This window comes from Schistocerca americana, chromosome 8 (genome assembly GCF_021461395.2).
Source record: "Schistocerca americana isolate TAMUIC-IGC-003095 chromosome 8, iqSchAmer2.1, whole genome shotgun sequence".
Taxonomy (NCBI): Eukaryota; Metazoa; Arthropoda; class Insecta; order Orthoptera; family Acrididae; genus Schistocerca; species Schistocerca americana.
This window is the reverse complement of record NC_060126.1, coordinates 190694542-190714085: the sequence shown is the minus strand read 5'-3', so window position 1 is coordinate 190714085 and position 19544 is coordinate 190694542. Positions and strand designations below refer to the sequence as shown.

Sequence of the window (19544 nt, the reverse complement as noted above, 5' to 3'; positions counted from 1 at the left end):
ATTTTTATTGATGTGATCACAGATCCCACCTATCATTTAATCTGGGTGAAGTTAAGCATCAAAGGTGGGTTAAAATTGGTACTCAGATGCTTTTGCAGACCTCCTGTGTCTGGCACTGTAGTGGCAGAGCGCTTCAGAAATAACTTGCGGATTTTTGTAGATAAGTTTCCTGATTGTGCTATTGATATAGAGGTAACGTCAACCTGCCAGGTATAGATTGGGAGAGTCATGCTATCAAAGCTGGTGCCAGAGACATGCACGATTCTTAATGTCTTGTTCAAATATTACTTCAAGCAGCTAGTTAGAGAATCAATTTTTGAAGGTTGCCCCTAGCAACAAGCAGGTCTGAATGTTCTCAAATCAGTTAATGCAGAGGAAGGTGTCAGTGTTCGTAAGGCTCTGATATCATCTATGACTACAGCTGTGACAAGCAATGTTAAGAAAGATAGAACAATGATTTTAACCATTATTTTTATATTCCTTCCTGGATTTTCGATTGAGAAAAATAATTTTCTTTAACAAGAGTGACAGGATACAAACTGCAGGGTGTCTGGGTACACAATGTCAAATATTCAGTGCTGAGGATAAGGAAGTGCAGCACAAATACAAAAAATTCAAAAGTATCATTCAATACACCTTATAAAAGTGTAAACCAAGTTCATGCCATTTTCATGGACTTTAGGAAGGTACTGGGCACTGTCTTGCACTGCCATTTAACTGAAAAAATAAAAGCTTATCAAATATCGCACCATATTTGTGAAACTTCCTGGCAGATTAAAACCTTGTGCCGGACCGAGACTCAAACTCGGGACCTTTGCCTTTTGCGGGCAAGTGCTCTACCATCTGAGCTACCCAAGCACGACTCACGCCCTATCATCGTAGCTTTACTTCCATCAGTACCTTGTCTCATACTTTCCAGACTTCACAGAAGCTCTCCTGCTAACCTCGCAGAACTAGCACTCCTGCAACGTTCGCAGGAGAGCTTCTGTGAAATTTGGAAAGTAGGAGACAAGGTACTGGTGGAAGTAAAGTTGTGAGGACGGGGCGTGAGTCATGCTTGGGTAGCTCAGATGGTAGAGCACTTGCCCGCAAAAGGCAAATGCCCTGAGTTCGAGTCTTGGTCCGGCACACAGTTTTACTCTGCCAGGAAGTTTCTTATCAGCGCACACTCTGCTGCAGAGTGAAAATGTCATTCTGACACCATATTTGTGACTGGATTCCAGACTTCCTTTTAGAGAGAATTCAACATGTCACTCTTAACAGAAAAAAATCGACAGATCTAAAAGCAATTACCGGAATTCCCCAAGGATGTGTGATGGGATCATTACTGTTTACAACATATATAAATGATCTAGTAGAATCAATATAATGGAAGGAAACATTCCACGTGGGAAAAATTATATATAAAAACAAAGATGAGGTGACTTACCGAACAAAAGCGCTGGCAGGTCGATAGACACACAGACAAACACAAACATACACACAAAATTCAAGCTTTCGCAACAAACTGTTGCCTCATCAGGGAAGAGGGAAGGAGAGGGGAAGACGAAAGGAAGTTTTAAAGACCAATGTCTGCTTGTGTCTGTATGTGTGGATGGATATGTGCGTGTGTGCGAGTGTATACCTGTCCTTTTTTCCCCCTAAGGTAAGTCTTTCCGCTCCCGGGATTGGAATGACTCCTTACCCTCTCCCTTAAAACCCACTTCCTTTCGTCTTCCCCTCTCCTTCCCTCTTCCCTGATGAGGCAACAGTTTGTTGCGAAAGCTTGAATTTTGTGTGTATGTTTGTGTTTGTTTGTGTGTCTATCGACCTGCCAGCGCTTTTGTTCGGTAAGTCACCTCATCTTTGTTTTTATATATGATCTAGTAGAATGGGTCGTAAGCTCTTTTAGACTGTTCGCAGATGATACTGTTGTCTATAAGAAGGTACCAATGCCAGAAGGCAGTAATGATTTGCAGAAGGACCTACACAGGATTGATGAACAGTCCATAGACTGACAGTTGATGCTAAATAAGTATAAAATGTTGTGCATTCACAGGAAAAGAAATACACTACTGTATAACTACTTTATTGATGACAACATGCTGGAAACAATAACAGTCACAAAATATTTAGGAGCATTTATCCAAAGTGACTTAAAAGTGCAAAGACCCTATAAAACTAATAGCAAGAAAAGCAGGTCCCAGAAAGATTCACAGGAAGAATCTTAAGGGAATTCAATGCAACCCCTAAAGAAGTGGCTTAACAGGTGCTTGTTCGTCCACTTCTTGAGTACTGTTCATCAGTCTGAGATCCTTACTAGGTAGAACTGTAGGAAGAGAGAGAGATAATATCCAAGAAAGAGATAAAAGTTTCACCACTGGATCGTTTAGTCCCGGGGTGTCGAACCTTTTATCTTACCTGGGGCACACTGCAAGAAGACTAGTATTTTTGGGCTGCACATAGTGAACTTAACACTAACGATAACTACTGCTGAGCGAGAGAGAAAGAGAGAGAGAGAGAGAGAGAGAGAGAATCATCATGTGGTGAGAGTTTCAAATTGAAAATATTCAATCTGTTGTAACTTTATATAAATACAATTTTTTGAATTTTTTTACCATTCATGTGGATGCTCACTTCTTGGGGCACACTGAAACTTGCTCTGGGCTGCATGTTGCCCACAGGTCATGAGTTAAATGACTCTGGTGTAGCCCATGTGAGAGCATTACGGAGATGCTCAACAAACTCCAGTTGTGACACTACCAAGAGAGGCACTGTGCTCCATGGAGAGGTTTGCTATTGAAATTTTAAGAGAATACTTTCTGAGAAGATTTGGACAACATATTACTTCCTCCCACATACATCTCGTAAGATGCTGACAATAAAAAAATTCAAGAAATAGAACTACTGCAGAGGCCTACCAATCATCATTCTTCCCATGCAATGTTAACAAATGGAACAAGGAAGGGGGGGGGGGGGGGGGGGAGGAGATCAGTTAGTGGTACCAGAAATGCCCTGTCACACACCAACTGGTGGTTTGCAGAATATTGATGTAGATGGAGGTAAACACCAATGTGCAGGATTTTTGGCTACAAGCTAGATGGCTCCACTATCTTCTCCACAAGGAAAAAAGGATGTGGTGTCTGCATCTCTACTCCAATATGACTTAACTGCAACCCACCCATGCATGGTGGGTGGTCCAGTGTCAGACATTGTCCACTTTCTGCTCAGGCATCTACAGGCGATCCACAACCTCAACAAGCAAGCTATAACCTCAACAGTCCAGAGCAGCAAGCAAGCAAGCAACAACAATGAATACAACACAGCTAGATATCAACAGGAACTTGGGACGCCACCAGTGCAGTCACTGCTCTCACTATCTGTCAACATTCCCAGCCAGTGTGGGACTATCCCCCATCACACTGTACACCTCTGCCATGGCAGTACTTTGGCCAGTGCACAGCCTCTGATATGCCACTCATCATTAGGAATTATGCCAAGCAATTACGCGGACTGCTCCATGGACCCTCAGTCGGTGGACACTCCTGATCAGGGTAAACCTCCACCAACCTGAGAAGTAATCTCTCGATGGATCCTGACTCGCAGACCTAAGCTTCATTCTATGTCTCAATGTGCTACAGTTTTACCTTGCACCTTCCACACAGTGACTTGATAGGATTAGCTCATCCTGTAAATCACATCAGAGCTGTACCATTACCTGTAGTATTATTTCTTCTTCTAATCGCATCAAGAACGAATGAGTTGTTATTTCCAATCTACTGGGCTGCCATTATTTCTGTGTGCACTTTCACAACTCAATCACACAGATACTTCACAATGCAACACAGAGAATGAATTCAGAAAACAATGTCTGTTTTGTTTATCATTTCACTCCCAGACATGCTGTGCTTACAAAAAATGTTACACTGAAGCTGAAAGAGTGAGCTATTTGCCAGCTCTTGTGCTTCTATTATTACATATACATATCCTACAAATTAAATTGAAGTTTGAGAATCAGCAAAGACAACATAACAGTATATATTTAAAAATGCACAGTGCTTACGTCGTGAGCAGGCCTCCCTTGTGCAGCCCTGTCTGCTGCTGCTGAAGCGGCAGCTGCTGGTGCTGTGGTGCAAGAGCTGCGGGGTTCAGGGCAAGGGGAGAGCTAGGCACCGCCACGTCACTCAGAGGCGAATGGGGCGGTGAAGCGTAGATTGGGCTCTGGGGCTCCGACTGCAGTGGTGACAGCAGCCGGCTCAGTGGGCGGGTTCTCGTACCCCTCGAACACTGTTGTAGTTGTTGCGTGAATGACAGTACAGCCTGCAAGGATGACCAAGCACCATTGTAAGTGATTACATTCTTGATCACACTATGTTGCTTTTTAAAATATATTAAGACAGTTGATAATAACAACAGTGTTTAATACGAAGGCTAAATCTTTCTGCCACATGTTGTTGTGGTCTTCAGTCCTGAGACTGTTTTGATGCAGCTCTCCATGCTACTCTATCCTGTGCCAGCTTCTTCATCTCCCAGTACCTACTGCAACCTACATCCTTCTGAATCTGCTTAGTGTATTCATCTCTCGGTCTCCCTCTTAGATTTTTACCCTCCACGCTGCCCTCCAATACTAAATTGGTGATCCCTTGATGCCTCAGAACATGTCCTACCAACCGATCCCTTCTTCTGGTCAAGTTGTGCTACAAACTTCTCTTCTCCCCAATCCTATTCAACACCTCCTCATTAGTTATGTGATCTACCCATCTAATCTTCAGCATTCTTCTGTAGCACCACATTTCAAAAGCTTCTATTCTCTTCTTGTCCAAACTATTTATCGTCCATGTTTCACTTGCATACATGGCTACACTCCATACAAGTACTTTCAGAAATAACTTCCTGACACTTAAATCTATACTCGATGTTAACAATTTCTCTTCTTCAGAAACGCTTTCCTTGCCATTGCCAGTCTACATTTTATATCCTCTCTACTTCGACCATCATCAGTTATTTTGCTCCCCAAATAGCAAAACTCCTTTACTACTTTGTCTCATTTCCTAATCTAATTCCCTCAGCATCACCCAACTTAATTCGACTACATTCCATTATCCTCGTTTTGCTTTTGTTGATGTTCATCTTATATCCTCCTTTCAAGACACTGTCCATTCCATTCAACTGCTCTTCCAAGTCCTTTGCTGTCTCTGACAGAATTACAATGTCATCGGCGAACCTCAAAGTTTTTATTTCTTCTCCATGGATTTTAATAGCTACTCCAAATTTTTCTTTTGTTTCCTTTACTGCTTGCTCAATATACAGATTGAATAACATCGGGGAGAGGCTGCAACCCTGTCTTACTCCCTTCCCAACAACTGCTTCCCTTTCATGTCCCCTGACTCTTATAACTGCCATCTGGTTTCTGTACAAATTGTAAATAGCCTTCCGCTCCCTGTATTTTACTCTTGCCATCTTTAGAATTTGAAAGAGAGTATTCCAGTCAACATTGTCAAAAGCTTTCTCTAAGTCTACAAATGCTAGAAACGTAGGTTTGCCTTTCCTTAATCTTTCTTCTAAGATAAGTCGTAAGGTCAGTATTGCCTCACGTGTTCCAGTATTTCTACGGAATCCAAACTGATCTTCCCCGAGGTCAGCTTCTACTAGTTTTTCCATTCGTCTGTAAAGAATTCGTGTTAGTATTTTGCAGCTGTGGCTTATTAAACTGATTGTTCGGTAATTTTCACATCTGTCAACACCTGCTTTCTTTGGGATTGGAATTATTATATTCTTCTTGAAGTCTGAGGGTATTTCGCCTGTTTCATACATCTTGCTCACCAGATGGTAGAGTTTTGTCAGGACTGGCTCTCCCAAGGCCGTCAGTAGTTCCAATGGAATGTTGTCTGCTCCAGGGGCCTTGTTTCGACTCAGGTCTTTCAGTGCTCTGTCAAACTCTTCATGCTGTATCATATCTCCCATTTCATCTTCATCTACATCCTCTTCCATTTCCATAATATTGTCCTCAAGTACATTGCCCCCAGAATAGACCCTCTACATACTCCTTCCTCATTTCTGCTTTCCCTTCTTTGCTTAGAACTGGGTTTCCATCTGAGCTCTTTATGTTCATACAGGTGGTTCTCTTATCTCCAAAGGTCTCTTTAATTTTCCTGTAGGCAGTATCTATCTTACCCCTAGTGAGATAAGCCTCTACATCCTTACATTTGTCCCCTAGCCATGCCTGCTTAGCCATTTTGCACTTCCTGTCGATCTCATTTTTGAGACGTTTGTATTCCTTTTTGCCTGCTTCATTTACTGCATTTTTATATTTTCTCCTTTCATCAATTAAATTCAATATTTCTTCTGTTACCCAAGGATTTCTACTAGCCCTCGTCTTTTTACCTACTTGATCCTCTGCTGCCTTCACTACTTCATCCCTCAAAGCTACCCATTCTTCTTCTACTGTATTTCTTTCCCCCCATTCCTATCAATTGTTCCCTTATGTTCTCCCTGAAACTCTGTACAACCTCTGGTTCTTTCAGTTTATCCAGGTCCCATCTCCTTACGTTCCCACCTTTTTGCAGTTTCTTCAGTTTTAATCCACAGTTCATAACCAATAAATTGTGGTCAGAGTCCACATCTGCCCCTGGAAATGTCTTACAATTTAAAACCTGGTTCCTAAATCTCTGCCTAAATCTTCTGCCACATATGGTAACAATATTTATTTTGAGATGGGCTTTAAGGTTTTTGAGGCAATCCTTGGGTGGCAACTAAAATAATTGTATATAAATTATGCAACACACAAATAAGCATAGTAGATAAAATAGAAGTTGTTGGTCAGCACTGTCATAATTATGTAATTTACATAAATGCATGCATATATTAAACAATGGAGACTCCATGTAGGAATATCAACATGTAGGAAATGACAGATTGCTACTTCCTGCAAAGAAGACGCGTCAAGTGCCTTAATAGTGTCTGTCTGTAATTTGGTTCAGTAGCAATCTGCCTTTTCCAACAATTAAGTTAAGATCCTAGAACATCTAATTTTTTATCATTAGTGTGGCTTTCCATAAGATCATCATCAATAAATGTTAAATTAGTTTTTTGTAAACTATAGGTTCTCACTCATTCAGGAAACCCAACTGCCACTAGTTGACAAACTATGGGCACCGATCAACAAAGACTGAGACTCATTTCTTCCTGTTGCCTCCATGATAGTTTTCTGTCAGTACTGTGAATATTTCAAAAGAGATGATTTTTATGTATAAATGTCCATAGGTGCTGCAGCACTCTTATCAGTACATTGGTAGTAAAGTGCTAAGTTGTAGACACATTTTGCATTTCACATACCAAACATTGGAGGTGACACAAGATGAACAGTATGGTGCAGTAAAATTGTGTGTTCATTTAAAGTTTGCAGCCACTGATACTTACAGAAAGCTGCAGCAAGCATCTGCGGAGATGCACTACGTTGTGCAACGGTGTTTAGGTGGTTCAAGGACTTCAAAGAAGGCTGACTTGTCTGTGTTAATTAATGTGGGCCTGGTGCTTTGGCTTTTGCTTTGACTGAAGTCCCCATCAACACAGTTGCTGTGACTGTCTGTGAAGATCAGCGAACAACATTATGTAACATCAGTGAAGTATTGAGAAGTGTCTTTACAATTCTCCATGATCATTTCTGTATGACCCCTATTTGTGCCCATTGGCTGCCACCCCTGTTGACTCAAGAACAGAAGGCTATGTGAATGGAGACAAGCCATGTGGTGCTGTGCCTCTGCAACATCTCTTTTATGCATTTCTGGAATCAGTTATCACAGGTGACACTCATGACTGCATCATTATGATCTGAAGGAAAACAAGCTGGCACAGTGTGGAAATCATCACGTATTCCAACACAAAAGAAAGGTGAAAGTTGTTCCATCTCTACAGAGAGTGATGGTAACCACATTTTTTGACAGTCATGGAATGATTTAGCAGCATGCAGTTCCCCTCACAATACTATTACAGCTGCATACTACACATTAGCACAGGCTGTGTGACAACTATCATAGTCGTATACAAAGTGACTTTTTCCACTGTGTACGAGCTCTAGGGATTGATCAATGAGAAGATATGGGACAAAAAAGGTCTGATTAACTAATGTCTGGAAATGCACCCTCTCCTGCCATAGTAATTGGTAATGTTATGTCCAATTCACTTCTCTTACTGACTCAGCTTGTAGTGGATGTAATACGGCATTGTGCATAATGGTTCCATATTCAAATCAAGAGCTTGCTGACACGCTGTTTACTTATGGAAAGGCAGATGGGAACTGGCAGTGGGCAGCAAGGTTGGATTGGGAGACCTATCTCCACCAACAACTACCACAGCATTCAATGTTTGCAACAGTGTTTCGTCATTTGTCTGAGAGGTATCTTCAACTTTCATAAGTCATCTGTGAGATAGTATGCAGAACCCCCATGATATGGTGACAGCGAATCATCAGCATCGGTGAAGCCGGAATACGTGGGCCTGAATAATTGGCGATCACAGTTTGGGACCAGTCTTCCTTCCATGTTGCCTAACAGGCCGGAACTACTGGCATTTCTTGCAGGGGACTTTGCCATCCCCTACTGCAAGAAGTATCACTGATGATTTGAAGGGTCATGTGGCTGCTACATGTTAGTGCTACAGCCCACTTCACCATTAGCATTCAGATGCATTTCAGTTGTCTTCTCTAGTTGATGGATCAGACAAGGGGGTCCAGCTGCTTGGCCTGCTCATTCACCAGATCTCAACCAGTGCGATTTCTAGTTATGGGGCCATCTCAAAAATAGTGTGTTTGGCTGATGTGAATGTGTGAGACAGAGCATGCTATGGCATGAACATGCATGCACTGAGGCACATGGAAACCATTGTCAGCTCCTACTGTAACTGTGGCTGTGGCTGCATGGTGCAGTGTGTATTAGACTGCAGTCTCTGTAATACTGTATTATTGAATGAATGGTCTCTAGCATGGAAACCATGCATTTCCGAACATAAGATCATTAAACCTTTTTTATTCCATATCCTCTCATCTATCAGTCCCTAGAGGTTGTACACAGTGAAAAAAATCACACTGTATAAATTATGCAGCACACAAACAAATATAGTAGCTAAAATAGAAGTTGTTGATCAGTACTCTCATAATTATGTAAGCACATTCCAAGGAAATGACCAGATCTTTCTCAGATGGGGTTGTGACTCATCACAGCAATGCATAGTCTCACACCACAAATCAAATCATGCAGTTTCTGGCTCAATTCAACATTAACTGAGTCTGCATACACCTCATGGCCCTGATCTTGCAGCCTGTGATTTCTTTTTATTCCCATCGCTGAAGGCAAAGCTTCAGGCCATTCGATTTGAGAATTCCTGACGTGATCAAGAAAAGTGAGAAGATTTTCACGTACCGGACAAAAATGGGCTGCATAATGTGTCTGAGGACTGGCAGAGCTGCTACAAAAAGTACATTCAAGTAGGAGGTGAGTACTTTGAAAAATATCATGTAAACTTTGTATTGGAGTAATAAACATCTTTGAAAAAAATCAGTCTCAGTCTTTGTTGATCAGCTCTCATACATATAATTTTACACAGAGCTGACAACTGATTTTAGACTCCCATGAATGGCTAGATTAACGGCTAACTAATATTTTATCTACATTGTTGCAGTTTATGTTGTTATTAATGTTACACAAATGACTGTATTTGTCGAATTTTTATTTCTTTGTGTGCTTCCCTGTAACTATTTTCACATTCTGTTATGCACCAGCACAGAATTCTATTAATGTTGACAACATATGGTGTGTATGAGGAACAAGGTAAGGTCAGAAGACTGGATTGTTTTTTATAAGTACTATATTGCAAACTGACTCAAAAGAAGGGTAGTGCTGAAAGGACACATGATGAAGCATCAAGGAATAGTTCATGTGGTAATGGAGAGAAATGAGAGGGTGGAAATCACAGAGGGAAACCTAGGCTTGAATAAAGTAAGTAGGTTCATATGGATAGAGGCTGCAGTAACTATCTACAGTAGTTGCACAGGATAGATTAGTGTGGAGAACAGCAGTGAACCAATCTTCAGAAAAAAAGTTTGCAGTACTCTGCATAGGTGACAGTTGTTATACAGTGGCTAAGCCAATGAATGATGAAATCATTGCTAATTGGATGCATAAGAGACTGCTCCTTGGTATCCTCTCTATACTCTTATAAATTTTGAAATTTTTTGTTCACATTTCTAAGTTCCAATACTTTACATTAGACTATCAATTTGCTTCTCTCGCTTAGTTTTCATACCGGAGCTATAGGTGCCAATCCCATTGTTTGCAAGATAACACACAGGACACAAAGAGGGGCAAGCAACAATCATGAGAGCATCTCCAAATTCACCTATGTACACACTCTTCACAGCTATAAGATTCATGCCAAACTTTTGACGGTGCAATGATGTGAGAAGTATCTAAAATTTAAATTGAATCTGTGTGCTGCCTCCCTGCACTTGTCTCAGGATCTTTGGCTGACTTGTGTAATTGCTAGTCTTACTTTTGCTGGCACAAGTCATTAGCTCTTCCATTTCTTGTAGGTGAAATGCCAACAAAAGAACTAAATAACCATTGCACAAAGAAGACCCCAAAAATAACAACGGGAGAAGATGTATCAGGAAATGGTTGTCAAAGCCCCACAGATAAAAATTAAAATTTCATGTCCTAATGTCTCGGAATATAATGGGCTATCAGCCACCCAAAACCAAGTCACATTCTGCCTAGTGTGTCTATGAACAGCAGTAATGGGAAGACAGGTGTTCACAAGACTACCCTCATGATAGCTGATGTAGACAATCCAAAGCATATCTCCTCAATAATTCTCACAAGGCTGGGTCTTACCAAGGTAAATTTCTGCACCTTACCAAGAACCGAACCTGTGCCTCTCATGTGGCAGTTGGCCACCCTGCTCTCACAGCTGCCACAGAAGTAGACTTGATGACATAATCATAAACTAAACTGAATCACAATGGCAACAATGATCTGTGACTATTGATCTGGCACAGAAATATTGTGTACTGTAAAAAATATGTACACATATTAGGAAAGCATGCCTCATTTGCTTGTAACTATTATATCTTTTTCATTTTCTCTTTCTAAGAAAATCAGCCCTCCAAACTAGTATGCAAGCAGACCTTCCATGCCATGTCCACACTTTGGCCTAATCCACCATCTGTCCTAATGAATCAGTTGCAAAGAAGTACACATCATTACCCAACACTTCCCTGGACTGGAGCAACTTAACCACATCCTTCACAAGGACTTTACTAGAAATGAGGAACGTCCTTCCCATAATACTTCTCACCTCTCTCAAAGTTGTATTCTGCTGTCCACAAAAGCTATGAAATAGCCTGATCCATCCTCAATGCCTGTGGAGCCATCCAAAACCCTTTTCCTGTGGAAGACCTAGTTTTTACACCTGCCTTGTTCAACCCTTCCCCCTCCCCATCAGGAAATCCTCTTCCAGTCGCAACTCAGGCACGTCCTAAACTATCAGAGGAATGACTGTCTGTGAAAGCTGTCATGTTATACACCAATTGTGCTGAAACTTTTACACAGCTTTTTACACAGGCATGACCACCAACCAGCTGTCCCTCAAATGAATGTCCAATACCAAACTGTGGGATAAAACACAGATAAGCACAACAAGAATGCATTCATTGGTTGCACCACCACCTAGACCATCTGGATCCTCCACATCCAGTACCAGTGTCTCTGAAATAGGGTGGTTGGACAAAAATGTGTAAACACAGTGGAAAATGCATGTTTCAACATGTATGCAGATGCTAATCAAGTCTGCTGGTTGTGCAGTTGTATTTGACCATAAACGGCACCTGTGCAGTGTCCTCAATACGTTACAACTGTCAGTTATGGTCAGAAGAATGTTATGTGTAGTTGTGAGTGCATTATGCTGGAGTTAAGTGATTTCAAATGTGGGCAAGTTGATGGTGCTTGTACAGTGGCTGCTTCTATAACAATGGTAGCTGAAGTGTTTGGTGTTTCAACAGGCACCACATTGAAAATTCATACCACATACCGAACTAAAACTAAACTCTGTCCAAAGAAGCCTTGGACGGCTCTGTGGTACTGACCAACTGCCGTGTTATCCTCAGCCTACTGACCACTGGATGCGGATGAGGAGGGGCATGTGGTTATCACACCGCTCTCCCAGCCGTTGTCAGTTTTCATGACCAGAGTCACTACTTCTCAATCAAGCATCTCCTCAATTTGCCTCACAAGGGCTGAGTGCACTCCGTTGCCAACAGTGCTCGGCAGACCAGACTGTCGCCCATTCAAGTGCTAGCCAAGCCCAACAGCACTGAACTTTGGTGATCTGGCATGGACTGATGTTTCCACTGTGGCCAGGGTGTTAGCTATACTACATACAGGAAAAGCAGAAAAACATCATCTGGGAAGTCACAACAAGGACAAAAGTGTGCATTGGGTGGCCATTACAGATAGTCACTGAAGAGGGTTGTGACAAAAAATAAGGGAACAAGAGCTTGAAAAGGCATTGCATAACTGAATGTCACATTCATGAAGCCTGTCAGCACTAAAACAACATGAAGGAAGTTTCATAAACAGGGAACTGCAGGATGATCTGAAACTCCAAAATAACTCATGTGAGATGCAAATGCCTGTAAAAGGAAAATGTGCAGCCGAAGCCATAAAAACTGGGGTATGGAGCAATGGAAGAATGTCATTTGGTCAGACGATTCTTGTTTCACACTGTTTCCAGCTTCTGACTGAGTTTGCATCCCAAGAGCGAAACATGGAAGGGGCTTGGTGAAGATATGGATAGCGGTATCATAGTATTCTATGATCCCATTGATACTATGCAAAATAAATTACTGGATTATGCAACCATTTTGGTTGATCAGGTCCATCCTATGGTACAATGTTCACTCTGAAATGGTGATGCTGTATTCCAAGACAGTAGGGCCCCATTTCAGACAGCTCACATTGTTTTCTTGTGTGCATGAGGAGGAATTGTTGCATCTCCCCTGGCAACCAGACTCACCAGATCTCAATGTTATTCAGCCTTTGTGGTTTATACTTCGGAGAGAAAGGTGCACGATTGCCATCCACCTCCATTGTCCTTAAGTGAACCAGCCACTGTCTTGCAGGAAGAAGGGTATAAGATACCCTTAAAAACCATACAGCACATGAATTTATCCATTTCGAGATGACTGAAAGCTGTATTAAATGCCAACACATTCCCTACATTTTATTAAGCATGGTCATGTTTTGTGCATCTTTGGTGCTTCAATATTTTTCTCCATTCCATGTGTGTAAAAGGGCATTTTCTTCACGATATATCTTTTGGTTACTCAATCCTCCTTGTGTGAATTCTGCTAATGCTTGTCCCACTTCCATTTCTATTCCTGTCACATCACATCATTAATCTACACTTATACTTACCCCTCTCTCTCTTTTCCTGTGCTCTATGTATCACCACCCCCACAACTCTTCCACTCCAATCCTACATATCACTGTGTGCCACACACAACTCCTTGTGCCTGCACCAGACTCAGCTCACCACTGCCACATTCCTAAAACATTCCCTTGCTGCCTCTCGCTCCCAGCCATCAGCCACTCTTCTCACCACCCCTTCCACCTCCTCCCCATGTCCTTAATCCTAAGGTCCCACTCCACCTTAGAACCATTCACACAAGTTAGGCTGCAGTACCGGAATAATGTTGTTAGCTTGGATATTGGAGCCACACTTTTGTGCATAGTTGTGCCTGTTGAGTGTTTGACACTTCATCTACATGAGGGTTATATTTACCCTTCCACTATTTGTATTCTACCCAGTACTTCCCCATACTGCATTATAATCAGCTGCATGTATAGTAGTTCATCACAGTTTGTGGTTGTAATCCGCCATCCAGAACAAAATGCATTCAAAAGACAGTGTTATAACCTAAAGACTGCAGAAGTGAAATACAAGCTTTCGATATGTACTGAGATTAGAACTATCCTGCACATATTACTGTCACAATAATGTAATTTAAATGGTAATGGCTCATTATCCAGGAAACTAGTTCACTGTTCTAGTGGCTACACAATTACCTGATGTTGAGGATGCTGCATCGGTGTAGACGGAGCTCCTAAAGCAGTACTAGCAGTGCTCGTACCACCAGCAGTCCCGGGCTCCTGGGATCTCTGCGAGCTCTTTGTAGAGCCAGTGAAGTTGCTGCTGGACTTGCTGTTGCTGGAGTTGTTACCAAGTGACACAAAGGAGCGCCGCTTGCCAGAGTCCGGAGACTCGACAGGTGAGCAACTTCGGCAAGGCCCCGGCCCCGGAGGGCACAGCACTGCCGAGGAAGGTTTCGTCTCTGCTGTTGAACCCGAAGTCAGCGATGTTGCACTGCTGCTGCCACCTGCCACATTAACAAAGATAGTAACGTCATTGTCTACGTAAGTAGTTTCTTGAAGATGGAATCTACACTGAAAAATCATCATACTCTGATTGAAACTATTTGTTAATTCACATTTGCCACATGCCACTACTGTGCTTCATGGCTGTGGGTAATAATGCATGCTGTTATGTAAATCTGTGTGTCTCCCAGATCCATGTCAGGATCACCAGAAGTAAGGTATGAGAACATATGTCTTTTGTTGACACTGTTTGTAAGGGCCAACAAGACAACAGGAGGCTGGCGGGTCTCATGTACCAACCACCCACAACTTCAAAATATGCAATTATTTAAGAAAATGAAGGTCATCAGTATGTGACAGTGACTGCTAAACTGTTCATCATGATCACTATCTGAGTCACAAACTTAAGTCACCCCCTTTCTCTCCTCATCCTGACAACAGTCTGACAATGTGTTGTATATTACTTAAAATCCAAATCATATACTCAAAATTAGTATCTTTTATTTCTCATAAAAATATGTATCATCATGCAGCTGTGTTTTCTTGTTCCATAAACATTTTGTGGTCTGAATTCATTTTGTGTATAAAATCAAGACTCGGTGACAGTTCACCGTTTCCAAATGGTTAAGATTCATGCAATACGGTAAAAACTTACATAAAATGGATGCTTTCTACAATTACGATAATAATTGTATAAATCACAGGGAATCACATTTGCTATGCATTTCTGAACATTCCTCCTCTTATCTCATGTATCAAGACATGAAAGTCCTGTTTCATTGACATTTTTCTCTTATTTTTCCTTGATAGTAATACACACAACCATTCTACTTGCACATGTAAAGCTGACTGTTTGTACGAATACTTTGGGAACTGATATGAGAGGTCTCCCATTTTCCATTTCTCTCTCAAAGTATTATCACACACTGGACACAAATTGACACTATCTTCCTTTAAGTGAAATTCCTTGTTCAGCCTCCTTTGCTGTTGTGTTTCAATCATGAGCCCAGGGACTGTGCCTTTTATTTCGTATTTACCCCACTAAAGATGACAAAAGTCATGGGATACCTCCTGACATCGTGTCAAACCACCTCCTGCAAAGTGTACCACAGCAGTTCGACGTGGCACAGACTCAACTGGAAATCCCCTGTGGAAATATCGAGCGACGTTACCTCCACAGCTGCCCGTAATTGCGAAAGTAGTGTTGGTGCAGGACTTTGTTCATGAACTGACCTCTTGATTATGTCCCATAAATGATTGATTGGATTCATGTTGGGCAATTTGGTTGGCCAAGTCATTTGCTCAAATTGCCCAGAGTGTTATCCAAACCAACTGCGAAGACTTGTGGCATGGTGACATGGCACACTGTCATCCATAAAAAGTCCAGCACTGAATGGCTGCAAATTGTCTCCATGTAGCCGAATATAACCAGTTTCAGTCAATGATCTGTTCATTTGGACCAGAGGACCTAGTCCATTCCATGTAAACATAGCCCACACAATTATGGAGCCACCACCAGTTTGCACTGTGCCTTGTTGACAACTTGGGTCGATGGCTTCGCGAGGTCTGCGTCACACTCGAACCCTATCATCAGCTCTTACCATCTGAAATCGTGACTCATGTGACCAGATCATGGTTTTACAGCCCTCTCAGATCCAACTGATGTAGTCATGAACATAGGAGAGGTGCTGCAGATGATGATGTGTTGTTAGCAAAGGCATTCGCATTGGTCATCTGCTGCCATAACCCGTTAACACCAAATTTCACCGCACTAGCTTAACAGACACATTTGTCGTACATTCCACATTGATTTCTGCCATTGCATCACACAGTGTTGCTTGTCTGTTAGCACCGATAACTCTATACAAATGCCACTGCTCTTGGTCATTAAGTGCAGGCTGCCAGCCACTGCATTGTCCACGATTAGAGGTAATGCATGACATGTGGTATTCTCAGCACATTCTTGACACTGGATCTCAGAATGTTTAATTCCCTAACAATATCCAAACTGGAATGTCCCATGCATCTAGCTCCAGCTACCATTCCACATTTAAAGTTTGTTAGTTCCCATTGTGCAGCTATAATCACATCCAAAACCTTTTCACATGAATCACCTGAGTACAAATGACAGTTCCGCCAATGCACTGACCTCTTAAACCGTGTGTATGTGATACTACTGCCATCTGTATATGTGCATATCGCTATCCCATGACTTTTGTCACCTCAGGGTACAATATTGGTGACAGAATGTGTGTGTTTTCTACACCCCAACATTTATTGGCATGTGAACCTGTGAGTTCTAATGAGAGGGAAAGAGTTCCAATGAGTGAAGTGTCTAATAACAAATAATTTGAATCTGAATATTATATTCTCAATGCTTACTCTCCTCAACTAATAGAATTATTTTTCATTTCACACAGCTAAGGTTAAAAGATGATTATTCTAAACCAGCATAGTAATAAAATTTCTTTGGCATGCAAGGAAACTGTCCGTGATAGACAAGAGATTAAAATAATGAACAAAATAACTTCTACTTGACAGAAGAAAACTATGTGATCCATTTTTACACAAATTTGGGAAAAAAGTGCAATCAGTTACAGGGTAATTATTTAATTTTTCATTCAAGATGAATGGTTTGATTGCATTCAACAAGGAAATCGGGTAGATTTTTTACTGTTTAAATATTCCAGAATATGATAAAAACAGTAAATGAAATCAAATACTGAGTAAGCAGAGAGCTGTAAGATTCAATATGACAATGTCTGATGAAGATACAAGAATAATGATACGAAATTACAGTAAGGTATCTATTCATTTCATGGCTGGAATACAAATGGGATACTGTGTGTGGTATTACTGCATTTTATCACTGTCTTCTTCAAGTGCATATAATGGTAATTTCTGGATAGGCACTTCAGATCAGTGTTGTAAGACTAACAAGCTAGCCTCAAATGTTACACAGTTATATTCATTAGCAAAATGGAATAATATTGTTGAACACACACAATTTTTGCACATAGTTAACCTTGATGCTTTTTCTGATAATGTTATGAGATTGTGGAACTACAGATAGAGAGTGATGGAGTTGAACACAGGGAGGAGGAAGAGGAGTAGAGGCACTGGGGAGAGCACACATTTTTTTCCCCAAAAGGCCTTTTACCTCCACTAGTACTTCTGGCTTGTGATGTCCTGTGTGAAATAGAAAACTCCTCAAGGAGTCTCACGACACCCTCATGACCGCTCTTGGCAGCGACGCGTAGAGCGTTGCGGCCACAGCGATCAGAGTGATTAGGATCTGCACCATGCTCTAGGAGTGCACGGACACAGCCTTCATGTCCCTCCTGAGCAGCTATACCTGGAATTTTGTAGATAGGTATGATACAGGTTTAGTTTACAAATATAGGAAGGCTATGAAATTAGTTGATAAACATATAGAACACCTTTAATAATACAACAAATATAATTGCACCGAAATTTAAAGTGAGCTGTTTACAAATAATTTAGTTTGTTTCAGGGTAATTTTTTTCCTAATCACACTAAGGTATGGTATCTTCATACATATGAAATTAACTGATTTTAGAAATGTTTGTTTCTACTTATTTTCAAATCAAATTTAAGATAAGAAAAATATATTCCCTGAAATTTACAGAAATACTGTTCAATGAAAAGCCCAATATTTCTTGTTCTTCATTTTTCTCACTTTCACTGAAAAATAACACCACCTGTAAGCCTGCACATCTGTCCCAAAACAGGCATCTGATCCCATACTTCGACAAGTCATACATCCTCTGGTAGTGATGTCTTTTTATTAAGAAAGCCCGGTGGTCTCCCATTCCATTTCTGAGATAAGAAGCCACCAATCAACTGTCTCACAAGTCCCAGCAGAAAGCTCAGTCGATGGTTGTCTTGATATTCTCTACTTAAAACACTGAAGCATCAGTAACTGTCATGTCAATTAGGAAATAATTCCAGCATTTGAGAGTATGTTAGCTGACTGCACACAGCATTCTCATTCTCATAGGTGATCAAAGTTATCAGCAGCTTTTATGATCTCACTGCATGTGACAATAGGTGGTAAGCTTAGTATCCTTTTAGTTTGTGTTCATTTTCCTAAATAGTGTTGAGTTGTCTTTGGGACTGTCCTATGTTGTGACTATGGCCACATGTTTTCTGTCCTTTCACTACATGACAACAATATCATCTCTGTACTGAAACTGTAAACCCTTTGGATAAGAGTGAAGACAGCTTATTCTTTTAAAGATATATTGCATATTTAGTATCAATGAATACATCTTCTGCAAGTTCTGAAAGCTTATGCTGGATATTAGATGAGATCAGAACTGGTAATGTTTACCAAGAACATAGAAAATCATTATGTCATTGGGAAGTATACTTCCCATGGAGTTGGAAAGGTTTAACACCAAAGTTTATAAATATGACTAGTTTATTCCAGTGCTTACAGAAGAGCGCTTAATCATAATTACATCAGCTTAATCATAATTAAATCAGCTTACCTAGTGCAGTGGCCCCCTGATTACACGTGTGGTCAGGTCTTGCACCATGTTCCAGAAGCAGCTGCACAATGGCCGCATGTCCCTGCCATGAAGCCGAGTGCAGTGCTGTACGGTTCTCATTGTCTGTGGCATCAACATCTGCACCTCCAACAGTCAGCAGTAGTGCCACCATTTCTGCATGTCCCTGCCATGCACTTACGTGCAATGGGGTACGACCCTGTTTGAAATGGAAATCCAACCATCAATAATTGTTTACTTACGAAAACTCATGAAATAATATTCATTTAAAATATGATCACAAACAGGCATTTACCTCAGAATCTCTTGTTTCAACATCTGCATTCCCCTCCTCTAATAACAGCCTTGCCATGGCCAATCTGTTCTCAAGAGCAAGAACATAGAGAGTGCTCCGTCCGTCTGCATCTAATACGTTAACATCAGCACCGTGGGCCAGAAGGCTGATCACAACATCACTGTGACCTTCCACTGCTGCTAACCTAGGAGAAAATTATAATGTTACAGTGTATATGGTGTAAATATACTATCTGCAGGCATTTTATTTGTCTCTGGCACGAATAATAAGTCATAAAAGAAATAGTTTATCTGACAGTCTTTGTGCTCAGAC

At 41.1% G+C, this 19544-nt stretch overlaps 1 protein-coding gene across 1 annotated transcript in view; it reads right to left on the bottom strand.

The window, feature by feature from the left end:
• LOC124544794 (ankyrin repeat domain-containing protein 50-like) overlaps positions 1–19544 on the bottom strand; it is a 371911-nt gene that overhangs the window by 50366 nt on the left and 302001 nt on the right. The window contains exons 16-20 of the mRNA XM_047123476.1: positions 19233–19416; positions 18920–19136; positions 17566–17760; positions 14097–14407; positions 4043–4299 (exon numbers count right to left, since the gene is read on the bottom strand). Of these exons, the coding sequence (XP_046979432.1) occupies positions 4043–4299; positions 14097–14407; positions 17566–17760; positions 18920–19136; positions 19233–19416 (1164 nt within the window). The remainder of the gene's footprint in view (positions 1–4042; positions 4300–14096; positions 14408–17565; positions 17761–18919; positions 19137–19232; positions 19417–19544) is intronic.